We start from the raw sequence: 24,009 nt of genomic DNA on the forward strand, positions 1-24,009 counted from the left end.
AGGCAATTGGGACTAGCTTAGTGGTATAAACTGGGCGACATGGACATGTTGGGCCGAAGGGCCTGTTTCCATGTTGTAACTTCTATAATGTTCCATGCTGTACATTATTTTTTCTCTAGGAAAAAGACATCACACCTGATCCTCAGTTACTGGAAAAGGTGAATGAATGTGCTGGCCAATTGGAGGTTTTGAGACGACATGGCCAACCTTTAAGCCACTTGACCCCTGAATTATCTGACATCATCGACTTTTTTATAGCACTGACTGTTTGCAATACGGTAGTAGTTTCATCTCCTAACCAGCCTAGACACAAGGTATGTTTTACTCATTCATCATGGTCCTTTCCGCTTTAAACCCAAATCTTTTTCTGAGTACTGCATTGCTGTATTTACAAGTTGATCCTTAAATAGAGCTGGAGAAAAATCTGAGTCTAGGAATGGGAGTAGGGGTTTTCAACCGATCATGCCTGTTCTACCATTTAGTTAACAATCAGTATAAGCTACGAAAAACAAATTGAGGAATATATGGAGTGATTACAAACCCATTTCTTTCTCATTCATGTACATTATTCTTTTGAACTGGAAGATGAAATTGGTGTATTTTGGCATTGTCAAGGTGAGCTAGGTAACTTTTGTCAAGCTATTGGTTCAGACTTTAGAAAAAGAACCCTAAAAAAAAGGCGTAGTTAACCCATTTCAATTTCACTGGCAAAAAGATGTTTGTTTACAAAACTGTGTTTTTGCTATTGTTACTTTGTAAAGCAAATAAATTCACACGTTATGACTGTTTAAAGCAGACAAGAATCCTGCTCCCAAAGTGTTCTTCACTTACCACTCATTCGTCCATCTTTTTTATGGTGATGAATTAGACTTTTTTTTTAAAATCCTAAATGCTGGCTTTTCCCCTCCTTTTATCTGCTTGTTTTCTCTCTTCCTCAACTAAAGACTCCTTGCAGATCCGCGGGTATTGTTTGTCCGACAGCCACCCCACCCAATTAGCCATTCTTCATATGTGAACCTAGAACCACTGACTGATTTTTGTTTTCCTCTCTCCCACTGGCTGCGATCAGCCAACTCAACACCAACCAGGAATTGAAACTGGGACCTACCTGGTGTCACTGTCTTAACTGGCTGTGCCATCGTGGGAGTGTCAAAATTTATTTCTGTGTGAAAGTATGTTTTTATTTTCTTTATGATGATGACGACTTTTTTTTTAAACGGACTATATGGGAGAAGGGAGCAGTGGAGATGGAGAACACCAGTAAATTCAGGATGGAACTCAGACATCTGGCTGAAAATGATTGAAATGTTTGAAAGAGAAAGTAGCGTAAGGTATTTCTTGAACTTTTGAGACCAACCAGACGGACAGAGATGGTTTCTTCCTCTCTCATCACGTAGCAGTATGCAATGGTTCTGAATAGAGTATCGTAACCAACCCTTACTATTTGCAGTTATGTTTTAGAGGATTCTATTTCTCATTCTTCCAACAGCTTGTATTTTATATCGTGCTTTTAATGTAGAAAAATATCTCCCGACACTTCACAGAAGCCTAAGGAGTGGATGCCCAGTCTTACCGGAAGGGTTAGGAGAGTGACTGAAAGCTGAGTCAAAGATATGGGTTTTAAAGGTGAGTGAGAGAAAGAGTTGGAGGGGTTTAGGGAGGAAGTGCCAGAGAGTAGGTACAAGACAGGTGAAGACTCTGCAGGTGTGCACAGGAGGAGACCCAAGGCTAGAGTAGATTGCAGAATATGGGACAGGCCTGTGAAGGCATTTGTACTTGGGGAACAAGGGTTTTGTCCGCACTTGTGGCAAAGTAACACCGGAGGAGCAGGAGCTGCTCCGGGGAATTTACTGGTCATAGTTTTTGGTGTGGGTTGAAAACAATAGCTTTAGTCCTCCCCAATTTGGACTGTATTTGGAAATCGTCTCTGAGTCAGCAGGTTGTGGGTTCAAGCCCCACTCCAGAGATCAAGCACAAAATCTAGGCTGAAACCCCAGTGCAGTACTGATGGAGTGCTGCACTGTCGGAGGTGTGCCGTCTTTGGGGTGAGACGTTAAACCGAGGCCCAGTCTGCCCCCTCAGATGGCCGTAAAGGATCCCTTAGCACTATTTTGAAGAAGAGCAGGGGAGTTCTCCCCGGTGTCCTGGCCAATAATGGTAGGGCGTTGGGGAGAGTTATAGAACAAAGAGATCTAGGAGTACAGGTTCATAGCTCCTTGAAAGTGGAGTCACAGGTGGATAGGGTGGTGAAGAAGGCATTCAGCATGCTTGGTTTCATTGGTCAGAACATTGAATACAGGAGTTGGGATGTCTTGTTGAAGTTGTACAAGACATTAGTAAGGCCACACTTTGAATACTGTGTACAGTTCTGGTCACCCTACTATAGAAAGGATATTATTAAACTAGAAAGAGTGCAGAAAAGATTTACTAGGATGCTACCGGGACTTGATGGTTTGACTTATAGGGAGAGGTTAGATAGACTGGGACTTTTTTCCCTGGAGAGTAGGAGGTTAAAGGGTGATCTTATAGAAGTCTATAAAATAATGAGGGGCATAGATAAGGTAGATAGTCGAAATCTTTTCCCAAAGGTAGGGGAGTCTATAACGAGGGGACATAGATTTAAGGTGAGAGAGGAGAGATACAAAAGGGTCCAGAGGGGCAATTTTTTCACTCAAAGGGTGGTGAGTGTCTGGAACGAGCTGCCAGAGGCAGTAGTAGAGGCGGGTACAATTTTGTCTTTTAAAAAGCATTTGGACAGTTACATGGGTAAGATGGGTATAGAGGGATATGGGCCAAGTGCAGGCAATTGGGACTAGCTTAGTGGTATAATCTGGGCGATATGGACATGTTGGGCCGAAGGGCCTGTTTCCATGTTGTAAACTTCTATGATTCTATGATTCTATAATATTCCTCAACCAACATCACTAAAACAGATTATCTGATCATTATCACATTGCTGTTCGTGGGACCTTGCCGTACGCATTTGTGACTACTGCGTTACCTATATTACCAGTAACTACACTTCAAAAGCACTTCATTGGCTGAAAAGTGCTTTGAGACGTCCTGAGGTCATGAAAGGCACTATATAAATGCAAGTCCTTTCCTTTCTTTCTGTTCTGGTTGGAGTAAGGACAAGGAGAGGATGTTGATCTATATTTTGACATTTTCTTTCGCCAGGATCTAGACATGGAGAACATAAGACTTCTGCTTTACGGCTTGCTAGTTCTACATTTGTCTATCTAATAACTGTGTATGCTATTATGGGGTTGAAATGCATTTTGAGGTCTGAGCATTGGAGATCAAATTGTAGGAAGATCAACAATGCAGATGTTGGGGAAAGATAAACACCATCCACCAGTGCCACAAATAAATAAAGATATTAACAGAGTTAGTCATATTGCCAGAATTTCTGATCTGGGGCTCCTTGAAGAGTCTAACAAGAAAAGAAAACTGAAGATTCCAGACTGGATAGAGAAATAACCATTAAGGCAAAGGAAATCTGGGTATTGATGTATTACAAAATGCAGCAAGGGCCATGAATGTTTACAGAAAGTGCTGTTGTCTGGTGGTCTCAATTGTTGGTTAGAAAAAGAGGAGAGATGGACAGTACGTTGGAAGATATTGATCAGTGCTGCAGGGCTAGATGCTGATAGTGAGTGGAAGAGGAAAAATAGGTTCATTTCTCAACACTTGCATTGATGAACATACAGGCATACAAAAAACTACTTTACTCAATTCAATTGTTGTGGCAGGAAAAAATAATAGGAGAAAGATTCATTTCATTAAAACTTCAGAACGTTTTGGTTCTGGTAGGGTGTAATTAACAGCATTTGTAACACACAACTTGTAATGTTCATATAAAGTAGGACTGCGCACTGCTGTAACACACTTGTTAACTTTAAAGCAAAGAGTTCATCACAAATGTTTAATGAAAATTTTGAGCCATCAAAATGTGTTCCCTTCTGAAGATACTCGTGTTAATTTCCCAAAGGTTCGAGTCCGCTTTGAGCTGAAGTCTCCAGTCAAGACATTGGAAGATTTCATCAAAAGGTTTACCCCCAGTCGTCTGACCTCTGGCTCCAACAGCAGCAGTTCCTCCAGCATTTCTACAAGTAAATCACTGTACAGAGTCTCTTCCAGTGTCATATCCTCTCCTTCAGCAGATGTCACCTTACTGAAAATGAATGAAGAGTTTGGCAAATCTCCTCCGAGGGAGAAGAGTGGAAATTTCTTTCAGCCAGCGGTTGTAAAGGACGATGGAGAGCTTCGGTATGAGGCCGAGAGCCCAGACGAGGCTGCTCTCGTTTATGCAGCCAGGGCCTACAACTGTGCGCTGGTTGGGAGACTACCAGAGCAGGTGACTGTAGAGCTGCCTCATGTAGGAAAGCTGGCTTTTGAACTCTTGCACACACTTGGGTTTGATTCTACAAGGAAGCGAATGTCTGTCGTGGTGCGGCACCCTCTGACTGATGAGATTGTTGTTTATACCAAAGGAGCGGATTCTGCCATCATGGACCTCCTCCATCATCCTTCCACAGGTATGGCGATGCCTCTTCTTTTATAAAGCTTTGTTCACACGGTGAGTGTTTCTCTTGACAATGGAATAGATGAGAGAAAGAATTTCTGCCACACTGCGGGGACGTCAGGCATTTTTACTTTTTGTCTTGTTCTGAGGTCGTGGGGGTAATTTTAACCCAACCTGCCTGTCGGGAAACCCACGGGATTGGGTGGAATGCTGATTTTTACACCCTGCCCAATATTGCTCTCTATTGACTACAATGGGGAGTAAAATCGGGCGGGTGTAAAACCAGTGTTGCACCCAATCCTGTCAGTTTCCCGACGGCGGGTTAGGTTAAAATTGCCCCCCTTTTTTCAGCAGAGTGATCTCCATGCACCACTACTCTACCTTTCACATTGCCTGTTGCAAACTGGTCTTTAGCCACTTCATTCCATAGTTCTGCTCAGTCTGACCTTGGCAAAATAGAATACTCTATAGTATGCAATTTAGAAACATTGACAGGTTTTCTTAAAAATCCAAACTGCACACTAGATAAAAGGAGATAAAGTGCAAAATGGCAAGTTTTTTAATGTTTTGAGAATTTTAGTAACATTCCTGTATTTTAAAAAAATATAATGAATTATACGGTGGCACAGGGCCTTGCTGTTAATGCAGATTTCCCCCACAGTTGAGCTGCCTGAGAGAACCGTAAAGTAGAAGTACTAGTAACTTAAGGAGACAAAATAGGACGGAAAATAAAATCTGACTGATTCAAGTAATAATGTTGCCTGGAGCAGGTTAACCGATTACCAATTTGAATATATGAGAAGGGAGGTAGAACTGAAAGGGGTCGTTTATTTTGTAACTGAGGAACGATGTTCCTTGCGTTGATCTTCCTATATTATAATTGCTTTAGAAATCGGCTAAATTTTTTGCTCACACTGAAGCAGTGTGCGAAAGCTCCAAGATGCTTGGGGTAAGAATTTCTCCAATCACTGTGCATTCAAGAAGATGTCCAATTTTTGACTTTTCTAGCAAAATCATAAATGTATTCTCTTACGTGTTCCTGATTTCCCAAGATATAGCAAACTGAGGAAATCTTCACAAACACATTTACAATGTTGCTGCTATTAATAACCAAAGCATTCTCACCCCATGTAGTACTTCGGGGGAGGGAGTTTTGAAATCACAGCCAGTTTTTTTTCTTGTAAGCTTTTTATTGCCGCTCCAGACTGCAGATGTCTCTCTGGAAAATGTTCAGTGATGCTGCTGTGCCTTCCTGATTCTGTATGCCAGGAATATCACATGTTTCATTGTTCAGACTCCCCCTCACTCAGAAGTAGTGGAGTTGCTGCACTAAGACGATGTACTTTAAATATTTATAAATCTGACGTGCAGGCCATTAAAATACAGGTACATTTCTTACATCTGAAGGTAGCTAGAAATTTGAACACATTTACCCACTGAAGTTGGGAAGGGGAGTAATATTTATTTAATCCATTAAACAGAAAATAAAAACCGAATTAAGATTTGGACGTTGGGCTCAATTTTCAAACTGAGGTGGGAAGGGGGCAGGGGGGTTAAATTGAGGTTGGGAAACCCATTAGTACAGATTTCCCGGACGTCCTTACGATTTTGACGTTAGGATGTCTTTTTTTACCAGTTTTGCGTCCGACTGACCGGCTGATTGACAGGCTGGTCCCAGTTGGAGGGGGAGACCAGCCAGGGAGAAGATGTCTGTGGTTAAGTCTTCGTTTGCATGGATGGTGGGGTGGGGGGGGGCATGCGGATGGGCAGAGAGTCATGAGGGATGGGGTGAGATGGGGGGTCATCACGGGGGTCTGTAATCGTTGAGGGGGGGATCGGGGTGGGAGGATTGGGGGTCGGAGGAGGAGGATCGGTGGGGGGGTGGGGGGCACGACTGTGCAGGTAGACTTGTTGGGCCGGGGGGGGATGCACTCTTGCTCCTCCAGGCCCCCAAGCTATGCTTTTCTAGGCACTTACCTGCAGTCTCGGGCCTTCTCTCCTTTCACGAGGCGTAAAACAGAAGGCCCGGGAGTCCCGGCCCCCTGGGGTTGAAATGGGGAATTAGTTAAAAATGGAGGCCTGAAGCCTCCTTGAAAGAATTTAAGGCCTGACCCGCCTCCTGGGAGCGGGTTGGCTGCCCGCACCTCGTCTCGACCCCTTGAAAACCGGAAATGGGCGGGTTGGGGGCGGGTCTGAAATGGTGGCAATTTTCAATGCCCCCCCAGCCCCCAACCCACCTGCTTTTTACTTTGAAAATCGAGCCCCTTGTGTTTGGTACACTTCAGTTAAGAAGTTATCTGATTATGCTGCCTCTAAAAAAAAAAATTGTAGTGGGCATACACGGAAGGAAGCAAAGTTTATACTTGCATCGTTTAGTGCGCTCTCACACCATGCTTTATACTAGCAGATACTGGACGTTCCTTTTATTTTAGGCAGTCAACATAGAAGTAGTAAGTAGTCCTAATCACATTTTCCCGTCCTCTTCATATTTTGGCCTTTTCCATCATCCACCTATCAAATCTAATCTTGAATGTTGACATTTTTTCTGCCTCAACCACTAACCCTGGATTCCACAGCCTCATAACTGTCTATGTAAAGGAGTTTCTCTTGCACTCTCTTCTAAATCTCTTACATTTAATCATTCTGGACTCCTCAACTACTGGCAACAGTGTTTCTATCTACCGTGTTCCATCATTTCATAATTTTAAACATTTCTATGATATTGCTCTGTATTAAGTCTTTCTTTGTATTAGTTTTCCCAATACCAGGCAGCATCTTATTGAATCTGTGTTGATACATTGAGTAGGGAGTTCTCCTGGTGTCCTGGCCAAAACTTCTCCTTTCCCAAAAAACAGATTACATGGTCATTCATTTATTCATTTGCTATTTGTGGATCTTAATGTGTGCAAATTGGCTGCCATGCTTCCTTATTGCTTTGAGACATCCTCAGAAAGTAATGAGGTGTTATATAAATGTAAATTCGTTCAGATTGTCTTTCTTTCTACGTACCATATAAAAAATGATTTCCACATTGTCTACTGTGCTAAATTTAGGTAGCAATGTTAACACTAGTTACAAACCAGGGATCAATACATTGAGAACAGTCCCGTTAGAAAATAGGTAGAACTTGAATCAGATTATATAGTGCGACTGTTGATTATTTCTGATGGACTGTTAGCTTTATGGAGTCACATTGACTTGAAGATGTAGAAGGTTTATATTACAGTTGAGGTTACTGCAGTAGGAAATGCTCAGTGGAACCTGCACTCACAGCCCTAATTGATTTTTAAATTCAGAGATAAGCCAAGTCATTTCTGTATCTTTATAGTGTGAAAAAAGTAGAATTACTCATTAATCACTCACAAATGGGAAAATTTTACCAGAGAGATGGAGATAAGGGCCTAAATTTTAACCCCACGAATGGGTGGGTGGGAAAGTAAAAATTGTAAAAAAAAACTAAAACCCGACCTCCAAGCTGCCCAATTCCTGGTTTTCACTGAGGCGGGTCGAGGCACGGGTGACCAACCCACTCTCTGGAGGCGGGTCGGTCAGTAAAAGATTTTAAGGTGACTACGGGCCTCCATTTTGATAGCTTTTTTGTTTTATTTTTAACTCCTGGGGGCCGGGATTCCCGGGCCTTCTACTTCACGCCACGTAAGAAGAGGCGAGAAGGCCCAGCTCGGAAGGTAGGCCTGGAGGAGCAGGCCTACCTTCTCCTCCTGCACAGGTTGTAGGCCTGGAGGAGCAGGAGTGCTACCCCCGGGCCCAACAAGCTTACCGGCAGCGATCCCACACACTCGATCGACCACCCTCCTTCACCCCCCCCCCCCCCCCGGATGATCTCGGCCGACTCTCTGACTTACCTGCTGGCAACCGCTGCCTGGCTTATCTCCTGTCCAACTGACACTGGCCTGTCAATCTGGCTGGCCTGTCGGGCGAGGAACCGACAAGAAAAAATTATAAGACATCCTAATGTCAAAATCTTAAGGACATCCAGGAAACCTGTATTTCCCGTCAGGAATTTACCCCCGCCCTCTTCCCCGGCTCCGGGTTAAAATTTACCCCAAGCCCTCTGACGTACTCCCCAGAATTGGATGTGGGAGAGTGTGGAGTTCTGACAATATCCAAAACCACGGGAGAAATTTCAGTAGTCTTGACGGCCATCAGAACTTTGCATCTCTGGATAGGAAATAGTCCCGTGCTGTTTTATTTTTAAATAGTGTAACATCTGGCAGTTCCCCCACCCCCGATGGCTTCTTGCTGTGTGGCAGGAAGACCAGTTTTGCTGAAGGAATGCATAATCTTGTTTTCAACAAGATTTAAGTTATCTGTGTGAATTGTCAATAACTAACAACTTGAATTGTTTTGTTATAAACCATCAATCAATGTGATTAGATTTTTGTCCAATTTATACTGTATGGTTCAAAATGGTTGTTTTTTTTGTGAATATTTTACTGATAAGAAATGGCCATGGTGTGCCTTTACTCAGTGTGCCTTTACTCAGTGTGCCTTCATCCCGCACTCTGAATGCGCTGCCTGAAAGGGTGATGGAAGCAGATTCAGTAGTAACTTTCAAAAGGGAATTGGATAAATACTTGAAGGGAAAAAATTTGCAGGGCTATGGGGAAAGAGCGGGGGAATGGGACTATTTGGATAGCTCTTTCAAAGAGCTGGCACGATGGGCTGAATGGCCGCCTCCTGTGCTGTATCTACTATCATACTATGACACATTCCTCTAAGCCTGCAGGCCCTGGAAGACAACAGAAAGCGCTATGAATTATTTATGGTAAAGTAACAATGTTGCCAATCACCATACTTGGGTTTCTCATAGTTCAGTCATTGATGAAATAAAGTCGTCATGGGTGTGAAAGATGTTTAAATTCTGTCAGCAGGCATCCCAGTATCTCCCATCTCCGATGGATAGGGATGCAGATATCCCGCTTATCTCCATGGCCTCCTCTGCATCTGTCAGCTGGACTATTTGTGGAGGACCACCTCCAGTCCTCACCCTCTCCTTTGCGTTTTGCGCTTTCTTCTCCTACAAAGGGTGAAAGAACAGACCTGTGAGTGACTGAAGGTCACATATTAACCCAATGGATGCCATGCATTGGGTGAGGGTGGCTATGAGACAGATCTATCACGTTGCTTAAGGATTGGGGTGTGTGGCAGTGGTGAATCGATACATGGGAGGTGAGGAAATGCATAGAAAGTGAAGAGTGAGTGTTGCTGAGATTTAAGTGGGTGTGAGGAGTGATGTGATGGAGTATGCTTGGCAATACAGAGTGAGATGGGGGGGGGTGGGTGTTGTACACCGCAGAATGTAAGTGAATCAGTAACTAAACTCACTTTTCCTGACCTGGTTAGGTCATAAAGCGCTTCCAGCACTGCAACCAAGACTGGGGCACCGTGCTCCTGCTGCTCACCTCTTCTGCAACCTCCAGCCTTGGTGGCAGAACCAGGTTTCTTCCTCCCATCGCTTGGGTAAATTAGCTCCCTCCTGGTTCTCACCGCACCCAGCAGTACTTCAAGTGAAGCATCGTTGAACCTGGTTGCTGCCCTTTCTCTCTTTGAATCCATTGTGCTTTTCCTCCTTTCTCCTCCCAAATCCATTTTTGCACTGGACCTTTAAATAGTGGACTTCAGATTGCGTCGTGCGTGTTCGCAGTATGCCCGCTGTGCAGCTTGGAGACGCGAAACCCGGAGGCAAAAATAATTGGCCTCAATCAAGTTACGATCGCAGATTCCGACACGCTCACTTCACTTCCGAGTTTCCTGCGCAAAAATCTAGCCCCTGCCCTCACTCTCTTCCCAGCTCCAGATAATAAATCGTGCCCCAGGCCTCTTGTCAATACGTTTTATGAATCAGCCACTAGAGGGTAGCACTGGGTGACTTGCCCTTATTCCCCCCCCCCCCCCCCTCCTGATTTCCACCAAGCTGATATTAGGAGATCACCATATGGCAAAAGAGAATTTGGGCACTAAATTGGGCCATGTAGTGCCCATTGTTTCGGTGCTACGCGGCCTCTCCGACATCCAAGATGGTATCTTGGCTGCACACGCAAAGGGCACTGGCGGAGTGGCAGGGCTGAGAGGACAGCAGGGTCATGTTCCATGGTGCCACTGCCATTTGCTGCCTCCTGCTATGCGCCACCTTCTCCTGCAAGAAAGCGGGACGTATGTCAGTGAGTGTCCTGCAAGATGTTTGGGTGATGTGGCTGTCACGGTTGAATAGCTGCCAGTGTGTGTGGCCTGTGAGTTGTGGGTGGGCGGCTTGCAACAGTGGTAATGTGCAAGTGTGAGAGGAAGCATCTGATTGGAAGAGTTGAGTACTGATGGAAAGAGTTTATTGGTATGTGGGAGATGGGGAGGTGTAGTGCGTGGTGTAGCTGGTAGGAGACGCCACTTGACAGTTGACCTCACTCACCTTGACCACTCATCTCAAAGCATTGGACTACTTCCTGCGCTGCATCCAGGTTCGTGATGCTGTGCGCCTGGCATTGACTTTGTCCCCCGCTGCCTCCCATTGCCTTTTGGGTATATGCCTGGAGGGCCTCTTGACCACCCCCCCTACCCCACGCCTCCCACCCCCCCTCCCCACCCCTGTGGATATGGGATGTCCCTCCTTCTGTCCACCTCTTGCACCAAAGCCTCTAGTGCATCAGCAGAGAACCTTGGTGCACACACTCTCGCAGGCCTGGTACAAACACAGAGCGGCAGATTGGTGAGGTCTCGCATGCTGATTGGAGGATGTGGGATTTAGTAATGCGCAACCTTTATTTAGTGTTTTAACATAACTCATCAGTTCGTAAACATAGGGATGGGAGCTACATCTGTGTTTTGCATGTGCAATGTCTCATCTCTGTTCAAACCCCATGCAGACAGCTGACTCTTATTTTCAGCAAATAACAGGTTTCAGCTACCTTTAAGAGATTTCTAAGAGACAGCCTGCCTTTAAGAGATTGGGGCTCCCCTTGCTGGTGGAAAGTCCAAATTGCATTGAATCCTCATGTCAACGCTGATTCGGAACGCTGCTTGAAGGTAAGTCCACAGGTTTCACGAAGTCTCGCCCCGCCTGCGCATGGGCCATTTAGCATGGGCTAATAGTGGATCCTGCTACCCCCGCCCAATAATAGGCCCTATCCAATTTTTCCCCCTATATTTCCAAGCACTTAGTTCTTTAGCCATTAATACTTTACCCATTGAGTCATATAATCCACATGATATTTCCCATTGACAATTGAAATTCCTGACATTCTTGCAAGTATAAAGGTTAAAGGCGCTTGTCAGTTGCTAGATGCTTTGTTTTGGAAAAATGAGGAATTGCTGCAATATAAATTGGAACCAGGTGAACACCTTGCAAACCTGTGAATACTGTAACTTCAGTTTCTGCTGAGAACTTGCATCGTTAAATATACTTGAAGAGGGTGCAGAGGAGATTTAGTACCAGGGATGAGGGATTTCAGTTATCTGGAGAGACTAGAGAAGCTGGGATTGTTCTCCTATAGAGCAAAGAAGGATAAGGGGAGACTTAATAGAGGTGTTCAAAATTATGAGGGGTTTTGATAGAGTAGATAGGGAGAAACTGTTTCCACTGACAGGAGGGTCAGTAACCAGAGGACACAGATTTAAAATAATTGACAAAAAAAGCCAGGGGGCAGATGAGAATTTTTTTTTACTCAGTGAGCTGCTGTGATCTGGAATCCACTGCCTGAAAGGGAGGTGGAAGCAGATTCAATAGTAACTTTCAAAGGGGAACTGGATCTCTACTTAAAATGGAAAAATTTGCAGGGCTATGGGGAAAGAGCAGGGGAGTGGGACTAATTGGTAGCTCTTTCAGAGAGCTGGCACAGGCATGATGGGCTGAATGGTCGTCTCCTGTGCTGTATCATTCCATGATATTCCACATAATGTGATCCTTAATTTAATAGTACTGTATAGATGGGACTTTATTTTCCTCACACAGGACCCTAAAATAACTGTTCTCCTAAATGTGGCACATTAGGCCACTGTAGCACAGCAATTTTCACTTATCAAATGGTGCTTTGATATAATAGAAGCTAAAGCTTCACAGTAACTTCCCCAAACAAAAGATTCCAATGTGTAAATGTTGATTGTACTAGAAGGTGGAGGAAAATCTGCCATAAATATTTCCTGATCATGCAAATATCACAATAAGGCATGGGTAGCCCTTGCAGTGACTAATAGCAGCATTTGAGTAAATTAATCTTCTGACTGGTGTAACTTTTAATTTATAGGGTAGAAATTACTAACTTATTTTAATTGGGTTAATGTCTCCATTAAGATAATACAGGGAGGAAGTTGACAAAGTGATTTATGAATCCGTACAATAACATCACTAACCGTAATTTCTACTTTTTGTAAGTGCTGTGTCAGGCTGGGCTGTTGTGCATATACTTAGTTTGCACTGGAAACCTGGTGACTATATTTGTTATGGACACACAAAAAAAATCACTTAAAGGGGTCCAGGCAGCTTGCATTTCATGGGGGTTGAAGATGAGTTCATAATTGAAATGCGTAGCTGTAGGATTATCAATTTTGCTACTGTACCCCCAGTGATCTGTATAAAATAAGTTTCCTAATCATTTTATAATTTTATTCACTTAATGACAGCAGAATTGCTCTGAGGAGATTTGTTAGCAATCCCTTTGTCACTAGATGATGATCACAATGCTTGAAACTGCATTGGGAATCCTAAAAAAATGGATTCTTGTGATGAAATGCAAGAGGAGTTTTCTATATGTTGAGCTGTTGGCCGATTTTTTAAAAAAATGAATGAAGTACTCTGTTTCTGAGCCTCCATTCGATGACCTGACCCTTGAGAGTTAGCTCAGCCAATCAAGGTATTCGTCCTGCAGTAGTGGTTGTACCTTGCTAGCATCTCCAAAAGGCTTCTATTTTAAAAGACGGCCATACTGAGTGCAAACTTCTGTCATTTGAGGTCAGGATCATGACTATAAACTACTCAAATTTAATTTTCTGGCTATTCTGACTACTTTAGAGTCCCTGCTTATTAGAGTGCATATAACAGCTGTCATAGCCTATCACCTACTTTTGGCACGAAATTTTTTGAGTGAATACTTAAGTGATAGCCAGCTTTATGAAAGGTACTTGGAAATGTCCATTTGTAGAGCCATTAATGTCTGCCAGAGATCAGAATCCTGTTTTGCGTAAACTTCTGTGAGATCCAAGTGCATTTCTTTATGTAATAGCTCAGAGGTGAAGATACTTTCTCAGGACTAAAGAGTAGAAAAGCGCCATCTTCGATTTCTGATCTTTTGATGCCTGGATCATCTGCACTGATGTTAGGAAAACGGGATTAAAAGTTAAACATACTTCTAACCAGCCTGATGAATTGCTGCACTGTTGAAGCTTGGCAAAGGGAACTTTGTTGAAAATTACTTTTTTTTTGCTAACAAGTGTCTTGCACAAAGATCCATTTACAGCTAAATCAGTCCAACATCTGACCTAACCTCGATGTTAATCTGAAACCTAAATAGTTATAGTGTGAAACCCCAACCACATCATTTCAAAGCAAATGCAAATTGGTTCAGCTCAGTAGCAGAAAAGTCTGATTTTGCTGCGAATGCTGTTAAATGAATTATTTTAGCTGCTCAACGTTGTGAAAATGTGAATAAAGCTGTGACTGTAAACATTGAATTTTACAGTAGACAGTGAGAGAGGTCACCAATGTCACGGCTTTAGAGTCTGGAAGAAGTACAATTCCATATTCTTTGTTACCCAGGATGTTACAGTCAGCAGTATCAAAACACTGGCGTAAGAGGAACAACATATGCTTTTGATCGTGGCTCACTTGGGAGCACTCTTGTCTCTGAATTGGAAGGTTGGGTGTTCAATCCCCTCTCCAGGACTTGATCACAAAATCTAGGCTAACACTTGAGTGCAATACTGAGGGAGTATTGTTGGAGGTTCTGTCATTTAGATGAGACATTAAACTGAGGCCCTGTTTGCCTGTTCTCGTGCTATCCCATGACACTATTTAAAGAGCAGCATGGAATGCTCTGCGTGAGATAGCAACCAAAACCAGGTTATTTATCTCATTGCTCTTTATGAAATCATGGTATTTGCAAATTGTCTGCCAAGTCGAGGAGTGGGGTGGGGGGAAGCGACCAACAAGGAGGGAGGGGAGGGAGCTGATCGAGAGCCAGCAGCCGACATTGGCACTGCAGTGGAACCGGGAGGGGCAACCCTGCACCTCCTAGCTCCGCAATCAGGCAATTTTTTTTTAAACTTACCGTTCTGGCGGCAGCCTCCTGCGGTCCCTTACAGCCATAAAGACCGCTGGTTAGGCCGCATGTAGACCACGTTTTGATGAATGCAGCTTGCCCGGCGCCGGCTGCGTTCAGGACAGCCCAATTTTGCATAGGGGACCTCCGTCAGGCGCTAGGCCCAGTAGGCCTAACTTGGTCTTGAATATAACCACATGAGATCGACTGGTCCGCCTTAACTGTATTATGCAGCACGACGTAATTATAAACTAATCAAAACTGGTTTATATAGACCCGCTGATGGTATGTGAGCAGTTTTGCCTTTAGTTAATAAGTGTTTGGCGGCAAAACCAAAAAAGCAAATCATTGTAACACATCATCTTAACCCCGACACCGACACTTAGCCAAATCATGGCACTACACTCCTTCGCTACATTACAGCGTCGTGCCCAAGTGTTAGCTGAGTAAATCGCATCAGCACTTGAAACATGCAGTTCCATTCAGTAAGTTTCTTTCCTGGTTTAACTTTAGGCACGTTCATATTATAAGAGACATGTGCTAGTACTGCTTGCGTTCCTGCACAACCAGCTTCAATAAAACTGCCGAGACTCACTAGTATCGGCAGCCAGTCTTGGGAATCCGGGAACTTTTACATTTAACTTGCACTTTAGATGCTCACTTAAGTAACCCAAAACACTAATACAATATAAATGCACAAATGATAACTCAGCTGCACTGATCTCATTATCTCCTGGGCACTCTGCAGCTCTCTAATTTGCACATTGACTTTAGTAACTCCAGACTAACCGATCCCCATTTTCCTACCAATCTTTGCCATTCAGAATCACAGTTTCCTTCTATTTTGCAAGAATTTTACTCACCATATGGCTGAAATTCCTCTGGATTTGCTAAAATGATGCACACAAGAGCTTGATATAATCACATTAACCAGATCACTGATGCACAGAGGAATTTCAATGTCCTATCGTCTTTTTAATATCTTTTCTAATGTCTTTTCACAGCCTGTCCGAAATGACCATTTTTATCTCACCCAGCATTTTAATCAACTTTCTTCCAGTTCAAAGAAATCTGTTCATGACTATTAAACCCATTAGTTGCTTTTCTGCAGAGGCGGTTAGAATATCTGACTCTTGGCATTCACCTCTTGGTGGTCTCCCCATTTTATTTTGCTCATTCCTACAAAAGGGCTCTCTTGCCCTTTTCCAAAATAATCTAGCAAAAAGCAAAAAAAAAATGTCAGTTGCTGACCGATGAATGAAAATGATGAAAACACCCATCATTCCGAATCTGTGGAGAGACCACAAGTTAATGTTTCAGGTGTAGACCCATTGTCAGAACAGAGTATGCTAGATTTCAAGGTGGTGGCAGAGGGGGGGGAAGGACAGAGGGAGATATCTTGAAAACAAGTCTCAGGATGACTTCATGATTGCATATCTGTTAGGCTGAAATGGTGATTGGCGTCATGAGGTCTGATCCATCTTTTTTTTGACAGCTATATATATGTGTGCATTGGTCGCAATGCTGTAAAAGTCATTCCTGCAACTTCTACCCCAAGCACCTGACCAGCAAAGCATTTAACACACTGGAGTGCAAACTACAAGTTAGCAAGCCTTAGAAACTTCCATGCAGGTGTGACTTCTGAAGCCAGTTTTACAATAGCTCAATTCTGACTAAGACTCCAAAATCTTGGGGCAAAAGAAATTGTGATGAAAAATGCTCCCCTAGGGAAGCGAAACGGGCATCTGATACAGATTTCGTCATCGTCATACCTCTGGTTACTAGAGGCAGTTTGTGTAATGTGATGACACCCTCAGGATTTTGAAAGAAACTCCCACGGTTTTAGAATATAACATATGCAGTAATTAGACCAGTGTGCATATTCTTTCTTTCTCATTTCTGTATTGTTGCTTTAGAAATTGCATTACATTTACATGTTAATGAGGTACGAGAACAGTTAGCCCAGGATTCTTAAAACAATCTCTGCAAAAAAAAATTAAAATTGCATCTGTGCACTAGCAAACATCCCAGCCTGCAGTCTTGATGCTCATTCATTGTACAAGAGTTTTTCACAGTCTTGTATGTGTTCGCTTTCCTCATTAATCACTTTGTTGTTCCATTGGGAAATCAATATCAATCTTGTGATGAGCTATTACATTACATTGTAAAATCCCCAGTCTGTTTTAGAATTTTGATTGATAGCATTTTAAGAGTGTCCTCCACATGTCTCTGCATTATCATTCCTCTCACTACTGATGAACATCACTCATTAGGGACAAACATTTAACTTTATACCTAAATGGTTAAAAGCACCATTATGTTACGAACATATGAAATTGACAGGTAGGAAAAGACCAGCTGGTCCATCAAGCCTGCCCCACACCATGATGGTAGGACCATCATGGCTAAACACTTCTTCGCTCCCCCGACCTCCCTCCCTCACACCCACCCCCACTGCCATGTAATCTCCTGGGAGAGGCAAAAAACAGAAAAAACCCAGTGCCAATAAGGGAAAAAATACTCTGTAAAATTCGTCTCCGACCCCCTCAGTTGATACAAACCAGTCCAGGAGATCACGTGGACCAAGTATTATCTATAAAGACACTTACCTTCTATATGATGCAATCTCTGCCCCAGTCAGGAACCGGTCCAGCTCCCTCTTGAAGGCAGAAAGTCAGCCCCCACCACACCAGCTGACAATGTATTCCAGAGGCTCGCAATTCTCTGGGAAAAGGAGAACTTCCTAACAACCAGTCTGTTCCTACTCTTCCATAGTTTAAACTCGTGTCCCCTAGTCCTTCCCAATCTGTTAAACTGGAATAATCTATCAATAGGGACACTACCCAGACCTCTAAGTTTACGCTGCTCTAAAGTAAATAGACCAGTGTTGATGCTGGTGCCCACAATGCCTGCCACCAACGAGCACCCTCTCTTTCCAGTTTGCAGTCTACGACCGATCGGCAATGGGCCCATTGGAGACCCAGTAGGAAGGAGCTCCACATTTTACTCTTGATGGCCGCTCTGGGCATCCAGGAAGAGTTGGATGGGTGGGATTGGCTTCCCTAATAATAATAATAATGTACTATTTGTGGCAGGAGTTTCTGACACCAGCCATTGATGATGCACTGTCCCAATTGAAATGGCATTATGCAATGTTAGTAACAAACGTTTGTTTGAAATCCATCAAGGCGTTTGCTCCTTTGGATCTGCACTTGAAATTAATAAAGACTTTTAAATAGTAAATGAATTTCATTTGCAAAGTAATGAATAGAGTGTGGGTTATGATGGCAGTAATGAACGGGGAGGTGTGTAGTCATTAATTCAGTCTCTCATGTCACCTTAATTCTGAACACCTCAATTGGATTACAGCTTGATATCCTCTGTTTATTCTGGTGCTTTTTTTATTTTGTGGCTCATCCAATCTCAGCATGCTCTGTTTATTCTGTCATTATTTACTGGTATACTTTACTGTGTCTGTTCGAGTGCATCAGTTTTAAGTCGTCTTGTGTTGGGGAAGAAAAGTGTGCCAGCATTAAACTGGTGGGGTGGGGTAGGGTAGGGTAGGGTTGAGTATCAAGTGTGGTTGCACAGGAACAGGTTGATTGACGGATCTGGCAGAGTCTTTGTGTTATAGTTTGTGGTTAACCGCAGAACTATGGCCTCAGCTGATTTGATTACAAGCCATCTTAGTCATGTTGCAGTTTTAGTGCCACTGCTGTTAGTACACTATATTGTATACAATATCCATTCAAAGGTTCCGCACCAAAAGTCCAGGCTCTCAAAAATTCCATACTTCGGGCGGAGCGTCTATTGACAGCACTGTGTGAGCTAATGAGTTGGAGGCGGGGCAGGATTTACGGCAGGATTCACAGCAAACAGTCCATTTACTCAGCAAACAAAGTCTATTTACTCAGCAAATAGAGTCTATTTAAACTGCGCACTACAGCAAACGGTCTACAGAGTCTATTTTTTAAAAAGTCTCTACGAACTAGAGAAAACCAAACTCCTGACCGAAACTACAGCAGCTTCTGCCAATTAAAAGCAGAGTGATTTCTCCAGCAAATTGCAGAGTGGAGGAGTCGCATACAAATTATGTGCGTAAGATCAATCCCAGTCACTTACAGCAGTAATTGATGGGGAAATTACACATCAATCCAGGCGTGATTGACGAGGGAATTACCCAATCATCTCCATTCTGGCTGGGAATTGTGGTGTTGCTAGATGCTGCCTAGCTCAGGAGGTCTGTCGGTGGCATTTTTCACGGTGCAATTGGCAAGGCAGACCTATCAAATATTAGGAACACTTTTATAATACAAGTTTTATGATACTTATCGGGAAAGACTAAACATTAGACTATTAGACAAGACTAGACTATTCTCTAGAATAGAGAAGGCTGAGGGATGACCTGATAGATTCTTTAAGATTATGAAAGGGTTTGATAGGATTGACCTAGAGAAAATGTTTCCATTTGTGGGGGAGTCCAAAACGAGAGATCATCAATATAAGATAGTCACTAATAAATCCAATAGGGAATTCAGGAGAAACTTCTTTATCCAAAGAATGGTAAGAATGCAGAACGCTCTACCACAAGGAGTAGTTGAGGCAAATAGCACAGATGTATTTAAGGGGAAGCCAGATAAGGACACGAAGGATAAAGGAATAGATGGATATACTGATAGGGTTAGATGAGGTAGGGTGGGAGGAGGCTCGTGTGGAGCATAAACAACGGCACAGACCTGTTGTCCTGTTTCTGTGCAGTAGACTCAATGTAACTCGGTGTAACAATGTAAGTTCTGCTTCACAATGGTTTACAACCACTGCAAAGGATCATGCAGGTTGTACAGTTGGACTGAGTTTCAGCTTTCTAAGAGTTAGCTTAATGAGCATGTGGAATAGACTGCTACCCAGTACATTTAAAATGTGAACATCAACATATGGAACAGACTCTCCAATGCAGTGAAGGTTTAACAATCTATGGAATAGATCTCAACTTGGCTTGTATTCTCCCCTCTGAGTCAAGCCCCACTCCAGGATTTGAGTAGATAATCTGGACAGACACTCCAGCATACATACCTACCTACAAAATTAGCAAAAGCTGACCCAACGGCCTCAAAAAAAAAAAGGTGATACAGGCTCCAAAAGCTGACAAGACAAAAACCACCCTGATTTGTGAGAACAAGTTGTTCCTTGGGCTTTGTAACCTAAGCTGTAAGCATTTACAACATTCCTTCACTTATATTGGAGGCAAAAACATAAGTACATAAAAGTCTGAAGAGGAAATCCAAATGTTGAAGGCACAAAATTGATGGTGCATTTCTAGCAGAGAGGAGCATGTTCCCTGAAACAATTTGAATTTCTACATTAAAAGTCATGCAGTTTTAGCATGTTTGCACTGCACAATTAATGGATTTTTAATCTTAAAGAAAAATAAAGTAACAATTGGATTTTCACGGCCAGACCATCGCTCACTCAAAACTTACCTCATCGCCGTCTCGTACCCAACCACCCACCATCCCAGTTTACAAAGGTAATCTACCACCTGCAGATTCAGTTCACAGAAATAATGTACTCCATCCAATTTCCCACCCTTTCACAGAGACACTGTCTTCTCATCTAACCTTCCCAATTCACCCTGGCACTTTTCTCCCTCAGCCCTGTCAATTCAATGGAGCACTCTTTCCCCTCCCACCTCCCCCTAATCCAGTTAAGCTGGTTCTCCTCTTCTACTTTCCCAGTTCAAGCTGGTACTCTTCCTCGGCCCCCTCTCAGTTTAATGCTGACACTCTTTCCCACAGCAAAGCACTGCTCCCAACTTCTGCCTTCCCCAGAACTGCCCTCAGTTTCTGCTCCTCCCAACCTGTCTCAAACCTCATGCTCTCTCCTGAGTCCAGTGGTTAATGCACCAGAACGGGTTCCAGACTCCTCTCCGCTCCCAGCACTTAATGGGTAGGCATCGCAGGCTCTGTACACTGTAGGCTGCAGTAACCCTAACCCTAACCCCCCACCCCCAAAAAGCTTACTTCTAGCGAGTCTCCAGGAAGGAACCGCCGGATTTTTCATCCATCTGTTGAGCACTGGCCGCTCACCGATCAAATTAAAATGAGGCCCACCCACCATCCACCAAAATTGCACCATAGTAAAAGCGAACGTCTCCGCCTCTCCTCCTTTAAGACGCTGCATAAAACCTACCTCTTTGACCAAGCTTTTGTTCATCTGCCCTAATGTCTCCTTCTTTGGCTCGGTGTCAAATTTTGCCTGATAACGCTCCTGTGAAGCGCCTTGGGACGTTTTACTATGTTAAGGCGCTATAAAAATGCAAGTTGTTGAGGTCAAGTCTCAGAGGTTCTCACCATCTTGTTTGTTGTTATCCAACTGAAATATGTGCCCATGCAGCATAAAGTTTGTCATAAAAGTCATGCGATAAAGATGTATCTGTAACATTAGAACAAAAAGCTATATAAGCAACATTAAAACCAAATTAAAAAGAGATGTATTGACAACACTTAGAACTGAAAAATGTCCTTCTAATTGGACACACTCCAAATGACTGCGTTCGACTCTGGAAAGTCTGATGGATTTTCTTTTCTTCGTGACGATAGCTCTTCCAGCCACACATTAAATAATAGAAAACATTTGCGATTTTGAAAAATGCGAAGATGTTTCAGTGTTGCAGGAGGTGCTTAATGTGGCAATTCTTCCTTTGACTTGAACCAGCTTGAAACATTGGTACCAGTGCGTTAATTACAATTGATCAGTTTGTGCCATAATTCACTGACTTGGTGGGGAGCTTCTTGTCGTGAGTTTGAATCGCAGGTCATTTCTGCCTTCATCCCCTTCAGTCAGTGAGATCTATATGTTCTCTGCCGGAGTTGCTGGATTGAAGCTTTGCCCTCAGGTGAGAACAGAAGATAAAAGTGACTAAGACAAGCTCGCTCCACTAGAAATGTGCTTCTTATGGATAATCATGCATTGAGACTGTAGAAAACTGCCTGCAGCCCTGATGCTCAGGCTAGAGGCAGATGGATGCCTGTTGCAGTTGGATGACTTAATTAGATTGGGGGGAGGGGGAAAGAAACTTAATGATCCTCTTTCAAAAAGAGAGTTTTAATTTGTTCAGTTGTGTGGCACAGTCGAGTGAAATAATTTTGTTAAAAATCATTTACTATGACCTGTCTAAGCTTCTAATTATTTTTATAATGTTTTGAGGTTTACTTGGGAACTGAGCAGTGTGTGTAATGCTTTTTCTTACAAATGTAATTGTTTTTTTTTCTTTTAAAGAGAACAACACAGGCAAACGCACAAGGAAAATCCGGAACAAAACCCAGAATTACCTAAACCAGTATGCCACAGATGGACTCCGGACACTGTGTATAGCCAAGAGGGTGTGTATTCATTTATAAGCTTGAAGAATCTGTTTTTAAAAACTATAATTTATTCTGTGACTGGTTAGTATGGTAGTGCTTGTATGCCAACTGTAACTTTCAGTTGGGGTACATCATCAGAGTCCCAAAGCAAAAGAAGCAAAAACTTGACCGGAGCCCGGCTCCAACCCGCCCACTTCTGGGTTCCCCAATGACACGCTTAGATGCGCGCGCAGCCCCCGCATGCGGGACTCCCGCCGGCAATTAAAGCCGGCGGGATGCCACTTAAACTAATTAAGTAGATACTTCAGGTCGTTAGCAGACCTGATTGACATGATATTTTAGGAGGGGTGGGATTTTCAACTCAACTGAGACTGTTTCCCGTACTGGGGGAAACACTCCCAGTTGAAATGGATGTGTTGCAGCCATCAGCCTGTGGCAGCTACAAAGGTCCATTTGACAGGTGTGCGGGGGAGACCCTCACTCATTGCAGGAGGCCACTTTGTCAAAGTTTGGCCTCCACACCCTCCTCCTAACAATAAAATTCACCAACTTGCACATTTACCCCGGTGTGCACACACATTTACCTACCTTGCGGACCCCCTCAGATGTACATCTTCCGGATGGGGGCCGCCATGGCTGCAATCATGACCTCCTCGGAGGACGAAAAGCATCACCAGCCTCGCCGGTCATGCCGTCCACCTCTGACACGTGGAGCTCCACAACACAGTGTTGTGACACATCCACCTGCACAGCAGGAGGAAGGGCAACCACAGAGAGAGATGCGTCGCAGAAGACACTACCCTCGCCACAGGGTCTACAGACCGAGGCTCAGCTTCCTGGACCTCTTTGAGCAGCAGTGCATACGGAGGCTCAGAATCACTCGACATGTAGTCGTGGACATCTGCAGCGTCCTTCATGCCGAGCTGCTCCCGGCTGACCCGAGCACCATCTTCTTACCTGTCGCTGTCAAAGTCACCACTGCCCTCAACAACTTCTCCTCCGCATCCTTCCAGGGTGCCACCGGGGACATCGCCGACGTCTCTCAGTCGTCTGCACAAAAGAGCACTGCATATACACCTACACCCACTCTGCAGTGACACAATGGGTGGCATCAGTTGTGGGTCGTCATAGTGATCCTCAGGAAAGGGCATTATTGCACAAACCCGACAAGATTTGTAAAGACATGGCAGTAGTGGTGAGTTGATCAGAAATCAAATAAAAGTAAAAACCATGACAAACCTTTGTGCATCCCCTTCATGCTCACGACACGTTTGCCTTACGCTTCCTACTGCACATATGTGATGCATGCCCTGTGGCTGCAGCACAGGTAGTGGCAGGTTGAGTGAGACTGACCGTGAAAGAGATGCATGAGAGGGTGAGTATGAGATAGAGCCATGAGATTATATGAGGATTGGGTTGAGTGGTAGTGGCGGGATGAGTACTGGCGAGGTGAGTAAGTGCAGGTAAGATGAGGGTGAGCTTTGAGTGGGTGTGAGGAGTGATGTGATAGAGTAGTGTTGGCAGTGCAGAAGGAGATGTGGGGTGGGGGCGGTGATGTGGCAGACGGAGTGTAGGGGAATGAGTAAGAGTACTCACTTCAGCTGACCTACTTAGGTCATTGAAGCGCCTCCTGCACTGTGTGCAGCTGCGTGATATGTTAGTGGTGCTGGTGACCTCCTCTGCCACCTCGAGCCAGGCCTTCTGGTGGCAGAGGCAAGCCACTTCCTCCCGTCCGCCGGGGAGAAGATCTCTGTCCTGCTCCTCCTCACCCTATCCAGTAGGACCTGGAGTGAGGCATCATTAAACCTGGGAGCAGCCTTCCTCCTGGGCTGCTCCATGCTGTAATTTTGCATAT

The 24,009-nt window shown here is 43.9% G+C and overlaps 1 protein-coding gene across 1 annotated transcript in view; it reads left to right on the top strand.

Annotated features, from left to right (window-relative positions):
• atp10a (ATPase phospholipid transporting 10A) overlaps positions 1–24,009 on the top strand; it is a 197,512-nt gene that overhangs the window by 136,941 nt on the left and 36,562 nt on the right. The window contains exons 10-12 of the mRNA XM_067985794.1: positions 120–314; positions 3,992–4,538; positions 22,069–22,172. Coding sequence (XP_067841895.1) covers positions 120–314; positions 3,992–4,538; positions 22,069–22,172 — 846 coding nt within the window. The remainder of the gene's footprint in view (positions 1–119; positions 315–3,991; positions 4,539–22,068; positions 22,173–24,009) is intronic.

This window comes from Heptranchias perlo, chromosome 6, assembly GCF_035084215.1.
Source record: "Heptranchias perlo isolate sHepPer1 chromosome 6, sHepPer1.hap1, whole genome shotgun sequence".
Taxonomy (NCBI): Eukaryota; Metazoa; Chordata; class Chondrichthyes; order Hexanchiformes; family Hexanchidae; genus Heptranchias; species Heptranchias perlo.